Source organism: Anguilla anguilla, chromosome 4, assembly GCF_013347855.1.
Source record: "Anguilla anguilla isolate fAngAng1 chromosome 4, fAngAng1.pri, whole genome shotgun sequence".
Classification (NCBI taxonomy): Eukaryota; Metazoa; Chordata; class Actinopteri; order Anguilliformes; family Anguillidae; genus Anguilla; species Anguilla anguilla.
The window spans coordinates 22,877,981-22,905,555 of NC_049204.1; the positions used below are offsets into that span (position 1 = coordinate 22,877,981).

The 27,575-nt window shown below is 39.8% G+C and overlaps 3 protein-coding genes across 4 annotated transcripts; 2 read left to right on the plus strand and 1 right to left on the minus strand.

Moving 5' to 3' along the window:
* Nucleotides 1-610: 610 nt before the first annotated feature.
* On the minus strand, nt 611-7,894 carry tmem38a (transmembrane protein 38A). The gene is made up of 6 exons (XM_035411953.1): nt 7,040-7,894; nt 3,784-3,940; nt 3,097-3,281; nt 2,885-2,972; nt 2,041-2,158; nt 611-1,790 (listed from the first exon to the last, which is right to left on the minus strand). The coding sequence occupies exons 1-6, from the start codon at nt 7,161-7,163 to the stop codon at nt 1,578-1,580; spliced, it is 885 nt and encodes a 294-aa protein (XP_035267844.1). The 5' UTR covers nt 7,164-7,894; the 3' UTR covers nt 611-1,577.
* Nucleotides 7,895-9,220: 1,326 nt separating this feature from the next.
* smim7 (small integral membrane protein 7) lies at nt 9,221-12,877 on the plus strand. Its single transcript, XM_035414998.1, has 5 exons — nt 9,221-9,330; nt 9,588-9,629; nt 9,845-9,897; nt 10,002-10,092; nt 11,971-12,877. The coding sequence occupies exons 1-5, from the start codon at nt 9,305-9,307 to the stop codon at nt 11,984-11,986; spliced, it is 228 nt and encodes a 75-aa protein (XP_035270889.1). The 5' UTR covers nt 9,221-9,304; the 3' UTR covers nt 11,987-12,877.
* A 914-nt stretch (nt 12,878-13,791) lies between these two features.
* On the plus strand, nt 13,792-27,404 carry crsp7 (cofactor required for Sp1 transcriptional activation, subunit 7). Of its 2 annotated transcripts, none has more exons than XM_035414996.1 (3): nt 13,792-14,304; nt 24,594-24,668; nt 24,784-27,404. In XM_035414996.1, exons 1-3 carry the CDS (start codon nt 14,233-14,235, stop codon nt 26,479-26,481), a joined length of 1,845 nt encoding a protein of 614 aa, XP_035270887.1. In that variant the 5' UTR covers nt 13,792-14,232; the 3' UTR covers nt 26,482-27,404. The 2 variants fall into 2 exon arrangements, with proteins under 2 accessions (XP_035270887.1, XP_035270886.1); XM_035414995.1 differs by having other exon boundaries at nt 13,793-14,304; nt 24,591-24,668.
* The last annotated feature ends 171 nt before the right edge of the window (nt 27,405-27,575 follow it).

Consider the following 27,575-nt stretch of genomic DNA (forward strand, 5'->3'; position numbering starts at 1 on the left):
TAATATGTGCAACACATCCACATTTTATATCCACAATATACCGTGTTGAAATAACATAGATATCAAAACATGTTTTTTTTGGTAGATTTGTTGAACTGTTTTTTCCAAGAGTCTGTTGGCTACTGACAAGGAAGACATGTCAATAACTAACGGTAAAGACCCCATATGTGCAATTTACTAAGAATGACATCTGTTTCTAGCTGTATTTTGATTATTATCTTTTGTACATGGTTGGCACAGCAAAACTTCGGAAACTTGGTAATTTGGATCTTTTCACACAAATGAAAAGGCACATTACCCCCTCCCCAGGAACATTACAGATTATGTTAAAACCCTGATTCTGACCAAAAATCGTTTCACCAACTTGAAAAAATAACATTAAGTGCATCTGTTCTTATAGGTAGTGAAACAATAGAGGTCCTTATCAGTAGTGTGTGTGCTTGTACAGTACCATTTTGATACACACTACCGTATATCTGCATTGGACTCAATGTATAATCTTTGATGCATTCACACAGTTTTGATACTATCTGTTTTCCTCTAGTACGTGATGTATCCCAGATTCTGATGATCATATCTTTCCATGGATAATAAAGAATCTGAATCTGAATCTGAACCATGTTTGATTTACTGGTCATTGTCTGCCATCGTTAACTTTCCCTGTTTTAATATCACAAATTGACAATGCTTTGAAAGATTCAATTAGCATACATCAATAATGGAATATGAACAAAATGCCGAGACATGGGTATCTAAAAGTCCATCTGTACACAGTAGTATTGTTCTAATTCCAACAGGATGGATTTACATTTACACTATGTACAATATTCTGTTTTGATGCCTCTATATATTATACAGTGTGAATTACAGATTTTCAGTGACATAAAATGGTAAGTTGAAGAATTAAAAACCACTTGTATAAACCCTTCAAAGGCAATGAGTTTATTGTCTTTTTTAAGATATACATTTGACCTTATCTTCATGTTCTCTAGGAAGCTTCCATGTACAGTCTAGAGGTTGGAGACTGGTCTTGTGCTTTCTCCCTATGTTCATTTGTGATCATGGTTGTTTCTTGGACTTTCAGCTGGGTTCTATACTTAATACGCATTTTTAATCACTCTATAAGAAGACTTGTTGTTTGCGAGCTGAATTACAGAAGCTGAGCAAACCAAATGGATTTACAGTGACCGCCACATTTTGTTGAACTCAAGAGACAATTATGTAAAATAAATACATAAATAATTAAATAGAAATCAATGGGTTACTGCCATTCTGTTTCAACATCCATTCATCCAGTGAAATGCTGGTGAGCTATTTACAGCATTTTAATATTGGATATTATTAATGAAAAAAGCATCATTTGCTCAAAGTGAAAGCGCTTCACAGAGTAAAGCCCAAACTGCCCCTCCTCCCTTATGAAGGAATGGGAAAGTCCACTTGCTCTCGCAAAATGGCACCACGTTCAGTGCAGGTCGCTGGCTCTAGGAGGGTGACTGGATGCTGTATGTTGCTGTGGTTTGTCGTTGTTTGTGGTGGTGGTGAGGACGTTTTCTCAAGCCGTCGGCGTGACCTGTCGTCTACTCCGCTTTCTTGGCCTTCCTCTTGCGGGTACCTTCGTTCAGCTCCTCCTTGGTTTTTGCTGGAGACGCGGGAGCGGCGGCGGGAGCAGAGTGGTGATGGTCGTGGGCATCCTCAGCGCCCCCAAGCGGGGAGAAAAACAGCAAGTGGCATACCCAAGATTCCACAAGGGCGAAGGGAGAGCCGTGAGAGTGACGGGCAGTCATGACCACCTAGAACACAGCGTAACAGTTTTAGCAGGCAGGGGTCAGATCCTGAGCAAGAATGCGCAGGGGTTACATACTTTCAGCAATATGTCTTAGGCAGACGGAGAGCGGGCTTAGAAAGAATGACTAACACTCGGCGTCTGCTAATTTAGTTACTTAGGATGAAGCTAGTGCTTTCAGTAACGCACGACATTGATGCCAGAATGATGACACAGTTCATCGTTGTAATCCCTCTGCTCTGCATGTCTGGACGTACCTTGGAAGTGGCCATGAACAAAGTAAAGAGGCAGATGAGGACACTCTTGGAGACAGGCAGCCAGTGTGATTCTTGGAGGGTGAACAATATGGCTCCATACAGACTTGCTTTAGTTGGGCTGTTGGGAGAAAGTGACATAGTAGTCAACCAATGCTGATATGACCCTCTCAAGTGAACATATGGAAAAGCAAGCAATTCCATGTGACATCTGAAATCAACATTCATGTGAAATTCACATTACTCCCAGCCCTCAAAAGCACTTTTCCTCTGGAAAGAACAAGTATTCTATAAGCCACTAGTTCTTAAACATCTAAATAATGGGACCCAAATTAGAAATTTAGTACCTTTCAAAAACCCATCAAATACGCATACTACCACAGCCTAGTAGACTACAGACTCATTATGGGATCCACTTGATATTGGTCTCGACTAGAGCTGAGTCAAATACGCATTTTCTTTGGATTCAAATACTTTTCTATGCTTTACTGATCTTGTCTGGTGAATTGGAACCAATTAAATACTTTCAAAAAGTGCAAACCCTGCCTTCTGGTCATGTTTGCTGGCCATTACACCAGGTAAGATCAATAGAGCACAGCAAAGTATTTGAATCCAAAACAAATACATATTTGATCCAGGTCTGGTCTCGACCCATAGTTTAAGTAACACTGCTATAAGGTCATTAACTGTCCACTTTAAAAAAAATTCTGATCTCGGTCATTCTCAGAAATTATACACAACAGTTTATCTGCTTTAATAAGAACAGGAGTACTTCAGTCTCCAGAAGATTATGGAAAAAGTATTTGTTTAGAAGCACAACCTTAAAAGCTCCAGGGCTTTCACTCACAATGACATATTCAGAATTTCATTGCTCTCGGGTCTCCACACTCCACGCAGCAGCTGCTCAAAATTGGACATCAGAGCCACTCCAGAGCCTGTGAAAGATATAAATAGAAAGGAGAGATAATTAGGAGAAAGGTCTATATCCTGCTCCAGTGAGCGAGGGGTCAGAGTGCCGCGAGACTGGCTGAGGAGGCTTGGTAAAAGAGAGGCACCCACCTTTGACATAACCAGTGATGACCATGATGAACCAGCCATGGTGATAGGCATGATGGGCATGGTGCACGCCGGCAGCAATTTTCCGAGTGCGGACCACCTCCTTCATAGCCACCAGCACCAGCTTAACTGGCATGAAGGCCACACATTTGTAGAACAGGTTGAGTGGGCAGAAAAAGATGAGGTACCTGTTGTTGTTGTGTTACAAGTGAAAGACAGTAAGAAGTTACTCAATATTTTGTAGTGATTTAATATACGTAATAAAATCAAAATTATAAGGGGAAAAGGTGGAAAAGGTTGGCCTCATTTCAAATAACTTGAATACACAAACCACGCCTGTTTGGTCAGTGGTAACAAACTGCACAACATTAACTTCCCTGTGCTCAGAACTAATATGTAGTGTGCTGTGTCAATATTTGCAGAAGGCACATGATAGATATGCTATGGCTTTACATTCAGCATACCAACTTGATCTGGTTGCCAACTTATATCAGACAATTTTGCAATATGTTCATGAAGCTTATTGAAATATGAACTACACATTCATATTTATTACAAAAATAAAGACAAAGCAAAATATGCTCTCCAATATTACAATAGCCTTGCAATCAGCTATTATTAATATCACTTCATTTCTATTAAACTGAAGATAGACATGAAGTGTATTTAGCATTCTAAGAAGAAGCTCACCAGACAGCCGTGGCCAGAAGGACGTGGCTGTTGTTGTGGAAGTAGTCAAGGGGAGAATCTCCAAGCATGATGTCTGCTAGAATGTAGCTCCCAAAGCAGTAGAGCATGGCACAGAGCCAAGAGGCCACAGGACTTCGGCGGGACACCTCCACCGACCCTGAAGGACATCAAAAGCTTTCAAACTACAGATTCATTTTGTCTATAAGTGTTCATGTTTAACTAGAGTTTTCTTTAATCTTGATCACTTGCGGTAAAAAAGGGAAGTGGAAAGAATGTTTTTGTTTCTCGAAAAAGCCTCCATGTGCCTGATATCAAAGCATAAACTCAACTCATATCTTGTTCAATAAATTACACTTGTGAGATAGGACAGACAAATGAATTCATTCATAAATAAAGATTACTGGTGTGCCCAGCTAAGGCACCTGTTTAAACACTAAGGTTCTCCAAGGTCAGCACTCAAATTTTGACCTTGTCCTTGCTGACTATGGCCAGGAGCCTCACAGGATGGCAGACAATTGGCCATAATACTGCCCAAGGAGGGAGGTAGAGCCCTTCATGAGACTGTTCATCTCCACTCTCTCTTCCCTACACTCAAAATTTGTTTAAACATTGCTTTGTTTAAATATCCCCTGTGTCAACCTCCAACATATTTTTTTCTGTCCTAAGCTTGCGCACAAGAGTTTGCTGGGTCCCATAATGATTTACCACATCCAAAAATCCTGTACAGCATTATTCACACAATAAAAAATTTCAAGAAATGGATTCCTATTTCTTAGGAGAAATTACATAAATGCATAACCCAAATACAAAATACATAAATGTGTGTAGATAAATATAAAAAATTTCAGTATTGCTTGACAATTGGACTTTTGTATTAAACAAGACCAGGTTAAAACCTAGTATATGGCTGGACCTAACACACATGATCCGGCCGACCAATGGTGTAACTTCATAACTCGGCTGACCAATGGTGTAACTTCATCACTCACTCAGTCACTCAGTCACTCAGTCACTCAGAGACATTCACATTTGTAGGGCTGGCCCCGCTGGTGCGGTCCAGCCAACAAATGCAACGAGACTATTAGCCCACATAACACATATTTGCCCTGCGTCTGTCAGTACATTCATCCTGCTGCAGATGGAGGGTTTCCGTAAGCAGGGTATTCCCCACCTCATTATAATAGACACTCCTCTGGCTGATTGGGTGCATGTGCCAGCGACTAAAAAATGACATAACTGACACAGGCTGGGTAGCTCAGCTGGAGGCCAGCGTAGAGAAAAGAAACTGGCTGCAGAGCTTCCAGAAAGTACATGTGCTATTCTGCATTCTCTTGAACTGGCAGAGGTCAGGCAGCAGAGGGACAGGTCTAAAGATATGTTTATGTAAGCTAAATCAGAGACTGAAGAAAAATACAAATAATAATAATTTTTATTTAGCAGCTTCACGTTCCTTATATTTCAATCCATTCTAACATCAATCCCAGTAGCAAAATAGGTATCTATATATTTAAAAGATTAACTTACAAGTATACAATCGTGTGTGTGTGTGTGGGGGGGGGGGGGGGGGGGGGTTGTAGTTTAGGGTTAGTGTTTGGGGGGTTAGTTTATTTTATGGGGGGATCTCCATATGCTGTTGTGATGCAAAGGCCATATATATGCTTCTGTGATTTTTTTTAGATGTAAATCAGGAGCTGTGAGTCACTCGCTTGGACTCCTAAGCTTCACAGATCCCCAGAAACAGGTGTGGCCTGGTCGAGGAACGATTAGCCGGCAGTTTGACAGAAAAACGATCCCCTGAAATGCACTCTAAAAATAGGCTCTGGTACAGTGCATGGCTGGCCTCAGGACTGACAGGCCCGGCTCAGCCTTTGACCCTTAACACCTTCCTGAACTCATTCATGAGACTTGTCTTACAGTGTGTGAGGTGCAGTATCAGGGGCTGACAATGTAAATGGAATGCAAATCCTGCTCCACCTGCACAGGATCAAAGTGGTTGTGTGTGTGTGTGTGTGTGGCTCCTGGCATATTTCAGTGAGATTTATTTTTGTTACTTTGATCATTACTACACAACTATCTTGTACTACTAAAACTGCCCGATAGCACACGAAAAATATTTAAACAAACACACAACACCTTCCTGTGAATTCAACAATGAAGAAAACTATCAATTTACCTGTTAATCAAATGACAAACTGATGCACCAAATGCGATGACTTAAATGTTATATTGGAGGTGTGTCAGATTGAACCAATACATAGATTACAGCGTATATTTCGACAACAGTGCCTCACAATTCCCACGACCCATTGCCCATTGTGACGATTTTTTTCGTAAATTTACTTTGAGGTCATGAACAGTCGTATCCGTAGTATTTAGGTGGTTGGTGGTTAATAAATGTCGTGTTGAAGTCAGTGAAGCGCTCCGATTAAAATCTGCAACCATCTCAAAAGCCTAGACTAGTATAGTTTACCGTAGGTCCAAACGCTTGCAAGACTTGACTTTGACAGTTTAAGGTTTTAAGTATACATGGAGAGGTCGTAAAAGAAGGCACTGTGGTAGAACTGACGTGAAAAATAACAACAGAAATGGAGCCAGGCAAGCAAGCACCAACAATCATTTCTATCAGTATCATCTATGGACAAGCTCTTATTTTAACTATGTGTGAGTTCTGGGCTTGCTGCCCTCTATTTAAGGAAATTCTATTTATTGCGGAGCTTTAGGCACGTTGCTGTGTGTCTATCAAATTTCACTGAGAACATTATGCAAATGACTTATTTTTTACTTTGTTCATGTGTGCGTGTTGGGAAGACACGTCATTAATTAAAACTTCTCTCATCCTGCAGTATAATACAGCTGACTAAAGATTTATGAGTTCGTACTTTTTTAGTTCACCTATGTCCAGGTCATAAAAAGTAGGTTGCTACTCGGATGCACATACAGACCCGGGCAAAAAACGTGGACCGCTGGTAAACTAAAGGAGTCCTTGATAATATGTTCAGTCAACTCAAACATGAAACGAAAGTAAAGCGTTACTGTCTGATATATAGACTATTTGTACAACCGTTTAATAACAACATTTCCTTTTTACATCCACTAGAATATATCAGCAACACCTAGGCTACCTTAAACATAAAACTTGACATTGACAGCAAAATAAAATTAAACATTACTAAGAGGTCAATAATTACATGCAACCGTTCAAATGTATTCATGAAAATACACAAAATTAAAATACATCAGAATATAGGCTACTGACCTGGTTCATACTTGAGGTACAGTATGGACACGATGTAATAAGCAACATCAAAAACAGGAAACATTGCCATTTTTGAGAAATATTGGGCAAATTCGCCCAAATTTAGAACTCCCAACACGTCCATGCTTATATATTTTTCTCTCTCACTGCCGCATATATGTAGCCAATATTTTGATCAAATGCCCCTAGTCCTGCGTCCCGCCGCGAAGCCCCCAGTGTCCACGAGTAAAAAGCTCGTTGACTCAAGGCTCCCTATAAATACACCTCATCTGCACAGCCAAATAAACTGTTCTCTGCCAAGTGTTCTTGCTTGTCAGCTCCATTTACCGAACGTCACCGATTGGACGCGACTAGCTACGCATTTGTGCACTAAGGTTGAAAAACATGAAAACCTGAGCTCCCACTTTATCCCAAAATAAAATAAAAATATTTTGCATCTTTACTTGATCGGAATTTATATATGTCTTTCGAATTTCATTTACTGCTCCAAATACAGCAGCCAGATTTGCAGAAAACAATAGCCTACCCTTTCCCTTAGGAGACCGCATCAAAGCCTTTAAGGAGCACCGATTGGAATTATTACACTGTTAGGTCGTTTCGATTGCAAACACGATCGACTAGCCCCTGGAGACTCTTTTCTATCGCACTGATATTAGTTATTTTATATAAAGCAGGACAACCGATCGAGAACCATCGATAGAATTTCCATGTATTGTAAAACACCTTAAATTATAACCTGTAACAGAATCCAACCAAACAATGCTACCGTTCCGTAGGTTCAACCGCAGACCGAATAAGAAGGCTTGTGTGAGATACCACGATTATTATCAATTCTCGCAGCAATTTAGGTTATTTTGTCATTGCAGATTTGATTATAGAAAATATGTCACGAGGTGCGAAAAGGGGGCAGGGATTAAGCCCATGGATATGATAAGGGTTTAGTCAGGCAGCCCGTTGTGCCAGACCAGAACTAATTGTTGATTTACATTAAGAAACTCTATTGGGTTGGTATCAGGGGCACACCACAGTTCGTAGCCTATTAACCTTGCTGAAGCCTTGGATGGGATTGACAGGAGTATAAATAAAGGCATATGACTATTATTAATTGTCAACCAGAATAATTTATTTAGCTGCCTGTCCAACTGAAAATCGAATTTGCATTTACAGCGACGACGTGGGGAACTGAAGTGAGTGTGTGTGGGGGCAGATGAGTGTGTGGCCGAGTAGATCTAGGGAGATGATTCAGTGGAGATGAAAATATTTTTTTTTTAGTTTGACAGTGACACTGAGCTCAACATTTCTACTCTTTCAATAAAATTTCGGTAGGATCTTTAAAGATCAAACTGAGTCAGGATCCCAGGATAATGTCTCACAGTGGCACGTGCAGAAACTATGCTCCCCATCACTTTACTTGGGAGGCACTGTATTCTTTAGGCTACTTGGTCAAAAAACCAATCCCAAATCTTCCTCTAGTGGGCAGTATAAGAACGTGGTTGCTTTCAGGATTAAAAAAAAAGAAATTAATCTGAAACATCAACGACATGAATTAGGCTTTGACTAATTTTATTTTATGTATTTTCTTTGGTAGCCTACTTCTACTTAAAACATTTGGAAATGTATTATTTTCCTTGCATATATACACAAAAAGTGACATATTTTTATCAGTCAGGTTCAAAAGATCATAAAAAAACACGGGTGTCCACTGCCAAAACGGGCTGCTGTGGGTGCTAGTTTTTTGCTTTAGACCAGCCAGTAAGACGTCTAGCTGATGAACTAGTTATGGTCGTCAATCAAGACTTTGCTCATTAGAGTCGGCTGTCTTCGTGTTCTGGGCTAAAACAAAAACTACGAACCTTCCACGGGCCTTATAAACATTCTCGCTTCTCAGTTACGTTTCAAAAGAAGCGAAATATTTGTGGTCGTCATTACGCATTAATAAAGCACGGGCGCTACCGTGTGTAGCAACCTGTGGTCGTTCCAGGACAACATGTTTTACGTTTAATGATTCAGCTATGCATTACATTTTGCATTAGGGCATTTCAGTTTAATGCTTTTTTGTACGAGACAAGAATCGTCGGGTAACTTCCGGGTTAGCCGTCACCCAACCGTTTGGCTGAACGAATTTACTTAAATTCTATTGGTTATCGTGTTGCAGGTATGGGAAAATCCTTCAGCTATTCGTGCAAATAATATATCAATCATTGTAGCCAGGAAGTTGTTGCATTCTGTAAGTTTGCTTGGTTGGCTGAGAGTAAGACGGACAAAATGATCGGCGATATCTTGATATTCGGGTAAATGTATATTGTTAGTGCCATTGAATTCCGTTCTCATCATTGTGTGATACGTAAATATTGACAAGGAATAAAAGATAATCAAAATAATATCAAGTTTGCCTTTATATGCTAATGTAGCTAGCTGTCTAATGTTACAGTTTTTGATGTTTTGCCATGTTCGCTAGCATGTTCGCTGTCTAAATTTCGCTACTTTGTCTACGTGTGAAATCTATTTACAGAGATGAACGTTGACATTTATTTTTTTGGGCTTATAGGACCTTGCTAATGAATGCCGGAGCCGTGTTAAATTTTAAATTGTAAGTATGAAACCACACAATTAAAACGCGAAATTGTTAGCCACATGGCTGACTGGGTAGTTAATTTACGTAAGTACACGTCGTCGTGTATACGTCTAATTCCTTACAGTTGATGGTAAACTGGTAGGTTGAACGTGGTTGTGATGTAGTTCGCTGTTTCGTCTGTGACTGCTACTCAGGAGTGAATAAACATGAGCGTAAAATCTTTTTCTCAGGAAAAAAAGGGATTCTCAGGGATTTGGTGATGAACCTCGCGGACCCACCACAGGTAGCTTTCCACAGTGGTTAACTTATCTTTGGATTCATTTTTAAATGGTGTGATTCGGTGATCATAAATCACAAAAGATTTGAGGCTTTTGTAATATTTTTCAGGTGACAACATCAGAGAATTTCTTCTGAGTCTACGTTATTTCCGGATCTTTATTGCCTTGTGGAACATCTTCATGATGTTTTGCATGATTTTGTAAGTTGTTTTTTCCATGGTATTTTTGTGACGTACAAGAGCCTTGCAGTTTGCTTCAAATTTAATATATCTTAATACTAGTTAATACTATTCTGCACTTTGTAAAATTGTATATCATTGGTTAACAGACCAATGTAGTATGGTGTAGTTGCCCGAGTCCCCCCTTCCCCCTGTAGTGTGTTGTATGTTGAGTAACTTGTGTGCTGGTCCACTCCTGTGTAATATGAATTACTTGTCTGGTTGTGTGATGTTTATATATTCGAAGTGTGTATGTGTGTGTGTGCCAGATGTGGATGTGTGGGTATGTGTGTAGGAGAGGTGGATAGGTGCAGACAAGTGTGAATGTGTGAGGATGAAGATAAGTGAAAAAATGAGTAGATAGGTATGAGTTAATGGAGGTGTGAGGAAATTGTTTGTTCACACAAGTGGGCTTGAGCCAAGATATTGAAGCCTGTGTAAGTTAGCTGTTTATTAACGTGAAGGAGGACTGTAGTTCTGGAGTTTTAAGTTAATGTCCGATATACAGTACAAAAGTATAAGGCCACCTGTAGTTTTTTATTTTATCTTAAACTTTATGCAGAGAAGAATGCAGTTAATATGTGCACATGATAACAAACCAGTTTTCAATTTTTACCTACAATAACACAAAAAGATGACTTACTTAAAAATTATCTTAGATATGATTTTCCTCAAAGTAGCCTCCCTTGGCTTTAATTACAATTAAATTGATTATTGGCAGTCTATGGCAGTATATCCAATCATTTTACAAAGTGGGGGGTGGGAGGGAGGTGGAGGGGTAATTAAATCAAATGAAATCTTATCTACCTTAAGTTTTTTTAAAACTACAGGTAGCCTAATACTAAAGTTGCAAGAAATATGGCAAAGAAGAAGGAGTTAGGCTTGGCTTAGATATGCAGGGCCAAGTAAATTTATTGTCGTAAGAATGTTATTCCCAGTGAGAAATTGCAAAGAAGATTAAGATTTCCAGGTGCAGTGTCCTGTACATACTCAGAAGGTTCCAGCTGATGGACAGTAAAGTTAACGGGAGAAGAACAGGAAAATAAAGAGGCTGAAGACAAATATCAGCAAGAGAAACTGTTATAAAACTGCACCACAACTGCAGGAAGAAGTCAATGCAACTACAGTGAAACCAGTTGCCCTGACTACCGTGAAACGGCAACTACGATCTGCTGGTCTTCTCCTGTTAACATTACTGGCCATCATCTGGACCCTTCTGAGTGTGCACTGAATGCTTCTTTGCAGTTTCTTGTGGGGAATAACCTTGCCACAATATGTTTACTTGGCCCCGCATATCTAAACCTAATTTGATATTTCTTTAGTGCCTGTTTTACTGACACTACAGGCCAATAGTATTAGGCTACCTGTGGTTTAAAAAAACTTCAGGTAGATAAAATTTCAGTCAATTTTAACTACCAATCCAACCCCCCCCCCCCCCCCCCCCCCCCCCCCCCAATTTGCTAAATGATTGAACAGACTTTAAGTAATTTGTTTTATTGTATTTAAAACCGAAGGAGGCTATTTTGAGTAAGTTCATGCCTAAGATCATTCAAGGTAAGACTCATAATTTGCTGTTGATGTAGGTAGAAATTTTTTAAAGGTTTGTTATTCAATAAATGTGTATGTATTAACTGAATTCTTCTGTACTTAAGGTTAAAAAAAACCCCACAGATTTCCTAATACTTTTGGCCTGTACTGTAGGTTTGTTTTGTTCATTTGTGTGTTGTATATGGAAATTTATTTTAAAAAATAAAAAAATAAACAAAGATGTAAATATGTATAGGTTGGTGTCAAAGAAAATGTACTGTTGATAAATGGGATAGTACTTGAATAGGCCCTGAATTTTTTCCATTTCCACAGGTTATTTGGATCATAAGGAACAAGGGGAAGTGTGCAGAGATCTTTCAAAGAAGAATCCACATTAATGGGTGTTTTGTTATGGGACATTTCTGAGTGTTAGCTTGGACAACTGCACCTTTGTTGGATTTCATTGGATTATGCTTCCTGTAAGAATATTTTAAGTGTCATAGACACATTTTTCCCTTTTCTCATTGTTCTTTTTGTGCCAACTTTTTCCCCAGGTGTCTTGGCCTATTCAGCAAAAGGTTAGAAATCATAAAGTGGACCAAATACTAATACCCTTGGCACATCATAATGATCTATTTACACACAGAGGCCAATTGAGCCGAGTACCATGAAACTGAAGAATGTTGTGTCCTGTTGGGCTTGTCCATGATAATAACAGTGGTACAGTGTGGTGACATGTATATTGCAGGGGTCAATATTGCTATGTTTTACTATATTTGGGCATGCACATATTACTACTATTGCTTTTGTATGATGAAATGCACACTTCCTCTGGTGTAAAATCATAAATTACGGTTTGTATATGAATAGTATATTTTCATTTTTAGTTTTTGTATCCCTTCCAAATTGTACCTACTAGTGAAGGTTTGTTCTTATGTCTTTATCATTTTAAAAGCCCTTTTTGTGGGCAATACAACAGTCATGGAAATTTGAAAAAGTCATGAGGCTATCAAAAGTTACAGCTTTAATAAGAATTGCACTGTAGCTTGTTTGCTGGTACTGGTAACATGTGATAGTTATTTTGGGCTGATAATACTAATTTGACATTGTTTTATGAAAGAATCAAACTGGATATAAATTTTGAACCAAAAGATACTACTTTATGCACTCATAATTCTTCAGGCAGTCATGACTAAATGTTTTTGGGATATTGTAAAATAAATGTAATATTTGCAACAAGTTTGCCATGTTTCAATTGTTTGAAATCTTGTCATTTTTTGATGAGTGGTAGACAATAATCAGAAAATATGCCCTGCATTCCTTGCACATTAAGATGAGGTAAATGTGAGGGAAAGCCTGAATATAAAATTCTGAGATAGAGGGCAAAGATTCTTAGTCAGTAGAAATCTGCTGATACCAGTGGAGGTAAAGATTGCAATGAAATGGTAGACTCGGGTCTGTGGGGAGGACTTTGTTAACACTAGCAAACAGTTACATAAAATCCGCTGGATTCTATAAAATAATTTTCTAATTTACTTCAACATACATACCTTTAGTACCGAAAAAAACGAATAATGGGCATGGTCCATGATAAAAAATAAAGTAAAATAGACATTTCAGTCCAAAGGAGAATATGGTAACACTAAGTATGGTCATTTTTGTCATTTGCGGCTTGGGATGGCAGTATATGCCAAATAAATAGCCTACATCCGTGAACAATTTAAATAAAAAATAAATTAAAAAACCTTTAACAATTTAACTAGATCCAATCGCTCAAAATTTGAAGAGCTCAAATGACGCTGTGAAGTGACAAAACGGGGCACCCCTAATAATTGGATTGGCGCTAATGGTAACTGCAAGGTACTTTCCTGGTGTAAATGCAATGGGATGTGGTGGAATTCTCCCGGAATTTGTTGGTGGTGTGAATGACAGCATTGTTGGCGTGAACACAGCTTTGTAAGTGGGCTCAGGCCTCCTTGTTACTATGGCCTCGGCCTTCAGCGAATTATCTCCCTTAAGTATATCTCCCTTGTCCCTCTAGTGATTACACCAGAGTCGTGCAGGTGTTTACGTCTGTGCGTAGTTCTGTTCCTCCCCTACGGTTCCTCCCGATGGTTCCTCCTCATGATACGTTGGGCAGGCGTTTTTGCAGAGATTTGTTACTGTATCGAAATATTGAGATGGCGGAAGTCCTACTGGCGGAACTTCGTAATATTGGCACACAATGCCTATTTGAATAAGCACCGGAACTCTTTTTCGTACTCCGGAACAGATCGAAAGAGGATTGTCACTATTATTTCTTTAGAGTCTCTGTTGTTTCTTTAGTCTAGTGCATTTCAGGGAGCAGAGCAGAAGGCTAGGTGAGCGTCGGAGAGGTAGTGGGCGCAAACGTCAAAGGAGCTCACTTTCCCTGGAAATAGCTATATAAAACAGACAGATATCTATACACACACATGGTGCAAAAAGCACCGCAGAAAACATGGGGTTCCACCTCCTAGCACATCTCCCGAAAGGCCTGTGAGTGTCTGCAAGTCACCCACCCGTCTCTTCGGAGGATTCCTGTCCCCCCGCCAGCCGAACCGCACCAGCCAGGCAATGACAGCGGCCTCGGCAACCCCGCAGCAGATGAGAGACCGGCTGCTGCAGGCCATCGATGGCCAAAGCAATGTGAGTAATGGGCCTCCTGCGAACACAGTCCCCCGTTTACCTTGGTCCTTTGCTTAACTCGCCTGTTACCTAGATAGATGGTTAGGGTTACCAACACAGACCGATTCAATGGCTACACGACTCGTGCAAGCACAAACAGAGACTCACATCTGTCCGTGGCTCTAAAGTAACGTTTCTTGTAAGGTTACGTATAGAACCCGACAACCGTGTTAGACTGGACTGAATATCATTTACAAACATTTAACAAGTTTGAAAGGTAGTTGAAAACGTGGATTTGTTTGGTCGCTGTTCTTTTTCCAACGAGCTCCTCCTGTGAGCTCTCGCTGGGCAAAGAAGCCAAGCTGTCTATCTAGAAAGTGTATGGCGCGATACGGTGAAGTGCAAACACTATTTAGCTAGGACTCGCTTAGCGGTCTGAAGTTTGTTGAAATTATAAAGGTTTTCTGGATGAGTTTGGCATACTATTTAATTCTATGCCATGATATCAGCAATGCTCACATATATAACACTGGCAAAAACTGTCAATCCTACTATAGTGTAAAATAATTAGACTAGCTAGCAAGCAAGGTAGTTTCCTGTCTGTTAGTGAACTTACAATCCGCATGTGTCATTGCCAGCTGGCTGGCTAAGTTGGGAAAGTTCGTTAACTTCAGTAGCTTTAATTTTAAGCTAGTCAAATTACAAAATGAACTAATGTTAGCTAACTGGCCATCTATATTTTGAATGTTTTAACGTTAGACAACTAGATAGCCAGCTTGCTCCCAAGTAGCTAATGTCGATTAGTTTTTCTTAAAGAACTTTAGCCTTTTGTCAAAATGTGATATAGCTAATAAGATTTTCTGATCGTCCCACTCATTGCCTTAGCATACGTCACTGAAATTGATTCCAAATTGAAATGGTTGTGTTAATTGCTGTGTCGTACCATTAGTTGGATAAAATCCTGCCGACACATCTCTTGAGTCACAATGTATGAGCGGCGTTTGTGCGACCACTTCCGCCCGGCTTGAGTCCGTGGGAAAGGTCGGGGCTGCACTCTGTGTTTGATGAGGCCCAGAGTTTGGTCCATACTGAAGTGTTTGCAGCTGAAGTTAGGCTTGTCATCGGTTTACATGTAACGTAGCCGTGTGTTGGGGTTCATGTTGTATTTGGAAAATGGGTGATCATATATTTTGTTACTGGATAGCGGTAGCCAACATTCGTTTAGCTCGCTAATTGGCTAGCCAGCTTACCATCTAAATCGGTTTGGTTGGTGCCGGGTCAAGTTGGTTAGCTAGAGTTTTTGTTTGCTATACTAACGACGTTGGTTGGTTCGATGGGCAGAGAGCGACAGAGAGCATGTGACGTGAAATGAACATTTTAATGAGGTGACTTTGGCTAGTTACTGGCTAATATTCAAAATATTACTTGCAAGCAATCTGCACATAGCGAAGTTGTCAAGACCTACTGTACATATGGTGTAAATAACTTAAGTAGCCACAAAAGTTAAAAGAACAATTGCATTAAAAGGTAGACACCAGTCTCTGATGTGCTTATACAACTGACTGAACGAATTAGCCGGCTATTCAAAGGAAGTTTAAATAATTTGTCTCCATGGAAATTTTGGAAGCTACGCCGACCAAAGCAAGGAGGGAGGAATGGCTACTTTTGCATCAGCTTTGCGCTGTAACGTTACTATAAATGAGATTTAGTTTCGAATGGTGATTTTAATATTAATTGAATAACGTGACTACATTTTTCTCAAATGAAACGTGATGCTTCAGAGATATGTGGGAAAAGTCTACCTTATTTTGGACCAGTGTATGAATTAATACTGTACTGTATATATCTTTTGAATATTCAGGCAGTTCTTAAGGTTTGTTTCTTGAAAAGCTTCATGATTTTTCTTTCAATCATAACTGTTGTTGTTTCAGAGGGCAGTATGTGATTGTGCCACGTGTGGCGACCAAACCCAAGCACGGAATTTCAGCATCAGGGCTTCAATTTGTTTCAAGGATAGCAGGGGTTTCTAGTGCAAATGTATGTACCTCCAGCTCTTTCTACATCAGAATCATGTTGGTGGGTATTTGAAATCCTACATAGCTGACAATCTCATTTAACTTACCTGTCCTGCCCCAGGTTTTTGAGTTTTAGCACCTCCTAGTGGTGGTTTGTTTGAACAGGAAATAACCTGTCTGTACAGGAAGTAGTTTTCATGTGAAAGCACGGGCTGCGTCTGAATAGTCAAAAAAATCACATCCTATGTCTTTTCCTAACCACTTTTCCTTGACCTCGATGGAAAACGTCATGAGGTCAAGGAAAGATGTGAAGGAGAATTCATAAGGATTTAGGAAAAGACAACCGCGGTGTTAAGAGAATCCGACTGCGCTTACACTAGGCTACGTAATTATGCGACGGCAGATGTTATTGACTTGGGTCTGCAGTGGTGAAACTACAATGTTCCGAAGATGGACTACTAAAAGCGCATCTTAGATACTTTGTCCCGTGTGTTCTTATCGTGTTGTTTCGTGCAGGCTATATAAACGTGGGCAACCCGGTGAAGAATATTACTTCATTAGGTTGGAATTGAAATAAAAAATAAAAAAGGAATATAGGCTACCAGTCACAAAAGTGAAATGAAATGGTTGTCACATTGAGAATGGTTGCTCACGCTCACTCTCCTGTCCACTCATATTTGTCGACATGAATCCCAATTAGTATGATTGTATGAAAATAATTGTTAAATTGAATGCAAGATTAGGCATAACATGTTAGGCCTACAAATCTACTACTGTACATATCATCATTCTTAAGTTTCAAACATGTTGAATTAAAAGCATCATCTGGCTAAAAACATCTTGTATCCTTTTTTCTTGAAAGACAGACTTCTGTGTTATGGTTAATATGCTGATTATGATCTGATTATGAGCCTATGCATATATTAGCTTAAGAACCACCACACAACTCAGTCATGTTGATCATTTGTTTTTGTGAACGGCCAAATGGTGCGTCGCTTTAAATGTTGCTGCTGCAAGGAAATGTGGGATGGAATTATCTCCTTTCCTTTCGTAAAGGACGGCCCAGTGTGTCCTATGCTAAAGGAGATAAGAAAGGAAGCATTGAAGCACCTTTCCTTAGCATTTAGAGAATTTGACCAGCTCTTATCATGGCTGCCACTTAGATACTTCCGGGTCATTTCACTCAGTTAGGAACCTTCCTAAGCAAAACAGACTATTCGGATGCAGCCGTATATATATATATATATATATATATCCATCCTTTCTTTTAAGCTTGTGAAAGCATCATCTGTAAGTTTCTGTGTTATGTAACCTCATATTCTAATCGTATTTGGTGATATTTGTGAGGAAGATGCTTTTGTGAACTTTGTAAGATATATGCTGTAATTGCTGAGATGTAACATGTGCTTACCTGGTGTGGAGCTGATATTAGCTAAAATAGAATATAGGCTGTTGTGAGAACTATTTTTTATGTAAAGTGCAAGTGCAGTATTATAATTTAATATACATTTATAGTAAAAATTCAGACATTTTGGTTTATTTAAAATTCATGTAGTATGTAGCAGTAAGCTATAGCTACCATGTCATTGCACCAGCTCTAACTCTATTGAATGCTTATGTTATGTTACGTTATTGAATTGCTTAGGTATTTTGTTGTGTTTTCTACAGTTTCACTCTTGATTCATGAATGCATCTACAACGGCATCTTATTAAAAGCACAACTAAGATGATCCCTGACTCTTATGCATTTATTGGACAGAGTTTAGCTTGCTGTTAAATTGTGTTGCCACATAATGAGAACAGTACACTAGTGTAGTGTCGTTCGCAAACGATTCGTTCAAAAGAACAAATCTTTTGGGTGAACGAACTATACTGAATCACTTCATGAAATGATTCGTTCGCGAATGTGAACTGGTCGTTCACCGACTGACTATTGTTCACGGACTCAGTGAACGAATCAGTTCAGTGATTCGTTCACTGAACGTACTACGCCTGAATCGTTCACGAACGACTCAACAGTACACTTGCCCGAATTGTTCGCGAACGACACAACAGTTACTTGCCCGAATTGTTCGCGAACGACACAACAGTACACTTGCCCGCATCGTTCGCGAATGATACAACACTAGTTCGTTCATTCCTCTTGCTGTAGCGAATGCAAGGAGCGAGGAGTCTCTGGGGAGGAGAGTGGGTACGGTATGGAATAATGGGTAATAAATAGATAATAATCGAACATCACTGTCAAGTGATGTTTATTTTGAATGAAATAACAAGACTTAAAAAAAAAAATAAAAAAAAACATGTCTCAAAGTAGGCTAGCCAAGGCTACTATTTTATCGACTACATTTTATGAGAAAACGTGATCTACTTAGCCACTGTATATCAGCACTTTCTATTTCAAGCAGCCGTTAGAACAATTCACGGTACAGAAATCCACGTCTAGGGCTAAAACAATCAATTTTGGGAAATGTAGTGAAATGAAATGCCCGCATGAAACACTTTCTTTCAAACTAAATTGTGTGGAATAAAATCGAAACGAAAACATTGTAAAAAAATAGAAATAGGGATAGAAAGTGTTTGGTTTTTTGGCTATTACGCATTCTGTATGAAAATGCTCTGTCTATAAATGCTCCCCGGTCAACGGTCAACAACATCCAACAGCACCCGATTCGGTGAACAAATCTTTTGAACAAATCTTTTTAGTGAACTGATTCTACTGATTCAGTACACTAAAAAGAACTGTTTTGCCCATCACTACAGTACATTACCAATCAGCCAAATGGAGTCTTCATTTTTAACTTTGCCACCAGCAGGGGCACTTCCACCAATCCCTCCTCAGTTGTGGTACAAGAGCTTCAGTCCAGTCGAAGCAGGACTCACTGATGTGGGCATGATTGGGCTAGCTTAATTGTCGCACATTGAAGTTGGCTGTAATGGCTATCTCTTACAAATAATGAGGTCTACGGTGTCAACTTCATTAACATCTTTCATATTTTCCTTTGAATTTAATGTCATCAGTATTTTTGTGTGGAACTGGAACATACAAAGTGCAAATGTAAAGATGTCTGAACCTTTGCTTATCGTTTCCCTCCTAACATTAAATACATGTAACTCTGTATAAGCTCATAATTGTGTACCTAGGTACAGTTATGGGGAAAGTAAAGTTGCCAATTTCCTTTTATTACAAACTCCACTTCAGGCATACAGAGCAATAAAATTGGCCGTTAGTGTTTTAACTTCGCTGTGACTATTTGCAGTTGAATGAATTTTCAGCATCCTATTCAGGGTACAGCTGTACATAACCTCTTTTCAATTGCTGCTGGTCACCTGTTTCTGTTTCAGTCAAAATTAAATATGATTTAAATATGTTCTATAAAGAATATAAACTCCTTTTGACATCTTTGACATTATTGCATGTCCTTGATCACTTCAAAAGCACTGTAATATTACAGATTACTGTCTGAAGTAGTCTTAATATTAATTAAACATTTTTCCCAGCGAGTACTTTTTGATGCTCTTTCATTATATATTGTAATTTTTTAAAACAAGAACTCCTTCATATATCAGCTACTTTCTATGATCATTCAGCCTATTGCAGCACTTTAGTCATTGAACATTAAAAGAAACAAATTTCTACCGCAATAAATGCAAAAAGATATCGGGAATATTGCTAAATCTGTTTTGCTGTAGGTGGACTAATGTGACAAGTACAGTGTCATTACCATATTAACTTCATTATTTAACATTTAACATTCGTCAGATTTTATCAAAATGGGTTAAACCGTTAGTCACAAGCCTGTAGTGAGTGAATATGTCCTGAAGCGGTACAAACTGTACATCAGACCAAGATCAAATACACAGGTATTTCAAAATACAGTGCTGAAGAATGCATTTAATACGTTCATCAACTACCTTTTATTTGGTGACATATTTTGATTACTTTCTGTAAAAAAAAACATTATTTCGGAGGCTAGTTTCACAGTTGGGTTCAAAAGAATCATGTGATTACAGAATATCATTCTACACATCTGCTCCGCACTAACATACATCTCTCTGATTTTTGCCACCATGTTCAGTTTGAGTGTTGCTGATATCACTGTGTTCTGTTGAGTCAGTGAACATTATAGAGCATCGGCTGTTTGTTCCTTTCAGTGAGGGAAAACAGTCCTGGAGATAAATTTGATTGAGCATGATTTTATTGAGGCTTGATGACTTACTGTAGCAACCTGTTGGGTTACAAATGTCTGACCTTTAATTTCAGACAGCAATCAACACTGCACATACTGACTGCTCTTGAACAAACACAAAAAAAACGAACAATATTGGTACAAAAATGACCACCTATGTACCCTTGTTCTGCTGACAGCACATGAGATGTCCTCTTTTCACACTTACCCTCCTTTTGTTGTACGGGAAGCAATTCAGTGTCTTGCACCTTCCACATAACTTTAATGTCATGAACTACTGTAGTTTCCCTCCTGTACTTCAGTGTGGTGCCTAGAACTGGTAGAGTACTCTAAATTTGGTTTGAGGAAAGCACTGTATCACATTAATATGTTCTCCTTTAATTTATGCTCAAGCCATTTTAGTTATATCCCAGCTTTCTGATGGCCTTTATTACTGAACAGTACAATGTCTAGAGAGACTTTGGTCAGATGTTAACCCAAATGGTTTTTGAGCTGAGTGCATTCTGACTGTTCCTCCTCCATAAAATAATCTCGTCTGAAATTATTTCTCAAGTGTAGCAATGTTAAATTACATTTCCTTGGAGCAGTACTGCAGCTTGTGTGGCAGGCAAGGTAAAAGAACACCAATGTTTCCAGTCTGCTCCTCTTTAATGCTGAACACAGTCTCAGGGTTGTTTTGGCAAGAAGGCCAATCACAGAGGTTTTGGTACTGTAGGGAAGCTATAGTAAAATTAAATGGGTAAAAGACAAAAAAGTAACTAGCAAAAGTACACAGACAAAAAAGTAGGCCGACAAAGTGAGGAAGCGCTTGACTATTTCAGTTATTTTGCAGTATTTGCATTCCAGATTGCCTTTTCCCTAGGTTTTTCTGTTTTGCCAGGTTTTTGAGATCAGATATAGTCCTGCTTCTGTTGGAAATGGAATAGTGATTCAGATGCCATTCTTCTCCGATTACGGTGTTCTCTGTGGGTGTATGAGCATGTGTGCCCCCTTGTATTTGGGTAAGAAATTTTGTGTTAGAAAATAGCTGTGTGTAAAAATGTATTTAGGTGAGAAATCGTCTTTGGTAAGAAAAATTTGGTAAAAAATGTCCTGTTACCAATTGGGGGGCCTGGCCAAAAGAAATAATGTTGAAACTGACTTGAAGGACACCTGCTGTTCTGGCCTCTGGCTGCTCAGTTGATTGTGACCAGTGTTCAGAAAGGTCTCAAGTTCGGGTGGTTCAGGTGGTTTCTGGTTAGCTGTGAAACTGCTTTGTTTTGTGCTCAGCCTCTTTCATATGTGAGCATTGACTGAAAACTCATGTAGTACTCCTAAAGTGTTCCTTAGATTGCATGGTTATAGGGTATATTGGGTCATAGAAGCTAGCCAGTGATTCTGTGGAATCTGATTCTAAGCATAATAGCATGAGGAAATTAAGGCACACATTTTAAATCTAAATCTTATTGACATCAATCACTTGCTTGTGTTCACAGAAATGTAATACATTATCCAACTACAGACTAGTGATCTGTGATTAGTGGCTGTGTTTGATAAATCATTAACAAAAGAAAACATCTAAAATGTGGAAATCACTAAAGCTGAACAATGCCAGTAAAAAAAGTATGTTCTTTCTCCCTTCCTGTATTTATAGAACTTGGCTTACTGAAATGAGTAAATGTCACATAATTGTAGTCTATACTTTGTCAGTTTAAACCTGAAACTGAGGCTTCTTTCAGTTTGTGAGAAACACAGTATCATTCAGCTGCACATGTGAAAGTCCATGCAAACTTACTTCAGTTCTTTATATCACCCTACCTCCTCGTCCCAAGCAAATGTAAAATTGAAGGTATATACTGTCTAAACATTTGAAAGCCTTTGAGAGTAGGTTAAAATCTGTTAATTTAGGTGCAGCTAGAAAATGGAACAGGTGATGTTTATTATTATTTACACTTCTGTACAGACATACACACACACACACATACACAGTCAACTTGCATTCTTGGCTGACAAAATGCATTTTGTATAAACAAGAATGTGCCTGGCTCTGTCAACTGAAGAGCATGTACGTCACTTCACTGTAGCCACTAAAACTTAAATTGCATTATTTGATTGAAATGTTGAAAAATACATTTCTAAATGTGTAATGTAATCCAAGTAGCACTAAACTTAGTGCTGTATCATATTGAGCTAGCATTAGCTAGCTAAATTAGTTTGCTTCCTAGCATTTTGTCTGGCATTAACTCTAGCTACATATGCAATTACACTTGATGTGCTCCGTTGTGTGGTCTAAAGTTTGACTAACCTAGAGCAGGCTATTTAAGTTAGCTGAACATGTTAAACTCATCATTTCCATTGCTTTGAGTTGGCATGCCAGGGCTCTGTGCTAACATTTGAAAAAAGGTTCATCCCAATTAGTAGATGTGTTTGTAAATAATTTTTCCAGTTAGCACGCACACATTTTCAGGAGCAAATGCTCCTTAAATGGGAGCACTCTAGAGACCTGCATGCTGTCACATAACCAAAAACCAGCCAGTTTCTTAACAGTGGTGTTGAACAAGTCAGAAGGAGAAGAAATGTTTTACCAGGAATAATATATATAAGATTTTATATAATTTATTCAGCAAGTGTGTTTAGGCATATTAATATGGAACTTTATTCACCAATCAGAATCAGGTATTCGCCCAAGAGGTAGCTGCCATGGGAACTATCATTATGTTGTGGATAGTAGATAGCAATAAGATGTCATATTCTAAAAGATTTATTGTAGCCATTATGTGACTGATATAAAGCACCCTTTGCCCCATGCACATACAAGAATATATGGCATCCCTCTATGGCATGTATATGTATGTATGCATTCGGCATAGAATGGCTTATGTGCAGAAATATTTTTGCACACATAAAAGCATGCAGTTTTTCCACATGTATGAGGATTACTGCAAAGGAATTAGAGAATCAAAAGGGAAGGCAAATTTCAGGATGAAGGTTATTCGTTAGAGGAATATACCTGGTGCGTTTTTTTATTTTTTATTATTTTATTTTTTGTTGTCAAGTTGGAAAGTGAGACGGCAGAAAGACCCGTTAAGAGCCCAATCTGAATTCAGGCAGAGGGTCACGATAAATAACCACAGGAGATATATGAGTCATTTGGCAGCTTTTGTTAAGTGAACAGACTGTGTTTGCATGACTCTAACCAGTGCTGAGGGCTAATTACACCTCCAATTAAGACCCAACACAGGTCAAATTGTGTTTTCTTGTGGTGTAAAATAAATTCTAGATTATTCTAGAGGAATTCTGTGAGGTACTAGGCCTAATAGTTATCTGCTGTGTGTGCTGTACTAGGTTTGGCTATGGATGGGTGAATGTGGCGCCCTTTTTCCTTTACATGTAGAATATTGGTTGGCTGTTGGAAAGGTTCCTTTAATGCTGAGCCAAAAAGAGGCCAGGAAGGTACAATGGGAAGATTTGAGTTTCTTCATAAAGTAGCCTGACCGCAATGGTAGAATACGTTCAGGTAGTTTCTTTAACAATTTTTCTAATTGTTTTTATATTCCACAAATATATATTTTAAAATAGAAACACTTATGATACTATTATACAAATTAATTTATTATTGATAATCCAAAATATTATTAGCTTTTTATTGTCAATAATATGTATTTTTATTTGAAGTAACACTGTATCTTTGAACTGATTCTAGCTAAATACGAGAAGCACTGCCTTCACTTTGTGATGTTATAGCCATTGCAATTACTGTGTGTCAGACAGGTTTGACCTTAGCATTATTTATCCTGAAGATGAGCCTGAGAAAGCTGCTTCACTGTCTCTCAGGGGCTTTATTTCGTTCACCTCACAGATTCAGTAAAGGAGGGAGTGCTCGTGTTGGCTCTGTATGCCCTTTTAAGGCAAAAATGTTAATTTGTTTACAGGAATGAACAGTCGTGGTTCGATTAGATGTTGTTTGTAAAAGGTATGATGGACTACAGATTAATGCATAACCTATCCAAGGTTTAGGGGCTCTGACTTTAAATTTTTCATAATGGAATCGGTTTTAGAATGTCACTTGAGGGTTTAGTGTGATTTAAGCTTTACTCTTACATTTTGTTCATCTTTATTTTTCCAGCAGATCCACAACATGGTGGCTGTAATGGAAGTAATATCCCATCTGGAGAAATATCCTATCACCAAAGAAGCACTTGAGGTAAACACTTGGGGGGAGGTTCAGAGCTTGTCAGATAAGTACTTTGTAATGTGCAAAAACGTTTGATTTTCATTGTATGCGTCTTCTTTTATTCAAATTTATTTTGGAAATTCAGGAAACCAGGCTGGGGAAGTTGATAAACGATGTGAGGAAGAAGACGAAGGATGAAGATCTTGCCAAGCGTGCCAAGAAGCTGCTGCGGAACTGGCAGAAGCTGATCGAGCCTGGCCAGACGGAGGTGCAGCCGAAGGCCAGCGCAGGTACCCCCGGGTCCGCCAACGGCGGCGCCCACCCCTGCCGGACAGACCCTTCCCCTCCGGCTGTGGTTCCCTCGGGTAGGCCGGTCTCCGAGCTCAAGAGCAAGAATGACATCCACAACTCCCACGCAGGCAAGACTGAGAAGTCCGGCGGCCGCAAGCGCAAGGGAGGGCAAAGGGACGGCCTGCACACGAAAAAATTAGCACACGAGCCCGCGCACAACTCCAGCCCGCCATCGACCAACGGCGTGGGGGGCAGTCCCGAGTCCCTCCCCAGCCCCCTGGATACCAGTCTGCACCCACCCTCAGACAGGGGCCGCTCGGAACACCTAGACAACGACAAGCACGGCAAAATCCCCGTCAACGCGGTCAAGCCTCACCCGAGTTCCCCGGGACTAGTAAAACTACCTAGCACTTCCTCCTTGCTAAAAACGGCAGTGTTGCAGCAGCAGGCGAAGACGGACGAAGGGGCGGGGGGGGGAGTGCAGCCCCCGCCCCGCAGCCCCCGCTGCTCCTCTTATAGTCCAAAAAACGCAAAGCAAGAAACGCTGGCCAAGAGGCCGACCACTTATGCACCTAAAGGGACTCTGTCGAGCCCGTCTCCGAGCTCCAGGCTACTGGACGGCTCTACTCCAGTGCCCTCTCCCTTGCCTTCACCCCAGCCTTTAATCGCCCCTGCCCAAGCGTCTCGCACGGAGGGACCTCCGCCCCTCGAGCCCAAGTCCTCTCTGTCCTGGCGCGGACTGGACGAAGATGCCGTGCACCTTCAGCATAGCACCGGGCTGCCAGAGCTTCCACGGGACTCCCTGCACTCCCCAAAATCCACCTCGCACACCTCGTGCACACCGCCTCTTGGGCAGGCCTTCTCATCTGAGGTGGCCAGAGTAGAGGCCGACGGTGTGAATTCCTGTTTTGAGGGGAAGAGGAGGAAGAGATACAGGCCCAGAGACTACACGGTAAACTTGGTCGGGCAGCCCACAGAGGAGAGCACAAAACCAGTGCGGTTGAAAGACCGCAGGCTGACTTTCGACCCTGTGACAGGGCAAATCAAACCACTCACACACAAAGAATCTTGCCAGGGGGAGGAGCCACTTGGGCCTCCCCCTCCCAAAATTCAACGGACAGACCTGCTTCCACAGAATCCCAGTGCGCCCCTCCCCAGCCCTTTCCAGCAGACGAACTGGAAAGATCTATATAGGAACGAAATCATCCAGTCCTACCTTAACATTCAAAGCAATGTGCTCACATCCTCAGGTGCTCAAACCCCTGGGGCACACTTTTTCATGACAGAGTATTTGAAACGCGAAGAACATTGTGTCAAAGAGTCCAGGAAGACGCACGTTTTAGTTGCAGACAGCTCGGATACGGACATGCCGGGGGTGAGTCGGGAGGTAACACCCGAGGACCTCAACAGAATACACAAAGAGCACTGGCCAGGGGTGAATGGTTGTTATGACACCAAGGGCAACTGGTACGATTGGACGCAGTGCATTTCCTTGGACCCGCATGGGGATGAGAGCAAGTTGAACATCCTGCCATACGTCTGCCTAGACTGAACCTTAGCTTTTTTTTATTCTTCTGAAAGGAGGAACATGTTTTAAGTGTGTACACTGTGAGCAGTGGGAAGGCTGGTTTGCTGACCCCTGTCGCCTCCCTCCTGAGAGAGAATAAGTGAAGGAAGGGGGAATGGGGAAAATGGCAGTTGTGTCTGCCATAAGGTGTCGAGCAACCTTTTTTTGGCAGGTACAAGAAGCTTTATGTGGCATAAAAATTAATAAAGTTTCCTTATGTATGGATATATTTATTTGATATTTCTTTTCCTTTATTTTGGAAGTTTATAAAACAAGATGTGCAAAAACTGTAGAGCTGTTCTGTTTATCACATCCTTTGTTTGACCTGTTCTGCAATGCAAAAAAAAGGCATACCTAGGTGTTTCACATGTTCTTTCCCACAGTAAACTGGTTGGTTAACGTAGTAACTACCAACATTCCATACACTTCTCTGCCCTTGTCTAATATCATCCACCAGTTTTTCTTAACATGCAGGGAATCTGCAAAGAAGACATTTTTTTAAATAAAATTTATTTATTGTTGGATGTTATTAGTTTTTTTCTTGGATTTGTTGATCTTCAGTTAATACAACTTTTCGGAAATATTAATATAAGTGAAAATAAGTGAACATCGTAAAAATGGAAAAACACGATGCTACTACATTGCAACTTGTACTGTGAGGAAAAGAAAAATGCTGTATGCTGGAACTCATTACCATTCCTTTAGATATTGTTTGCCTTCTGGAACTATCACATAACTTTTTTCTGTTTTTGGTTAAAAAATAAAAATAAAAACAAAGAGCCTTAGTGAATGTACAGAAATTAGATTTCTGTGTTCAGTTGGATACAGAAGGGAGCAACTTTACTATTTGGTCCTTTTAAATGGACATATTGATATAAATGTGTAAATAAAAATTGCACAAAATCTGAGCATGTCTATGCATTTTAATACAAAGTTCCTTTACATCACAGCTGCCGAATCAACATTCAACAAGTTTTATTATCTATTCAGTATTTCATGGTAGGGTATGCCAATACCAAATACATTAATAAAGAGTACGACCAGGTTGCTTGCCAGAACTGAATGTTCTTGCATTTCTG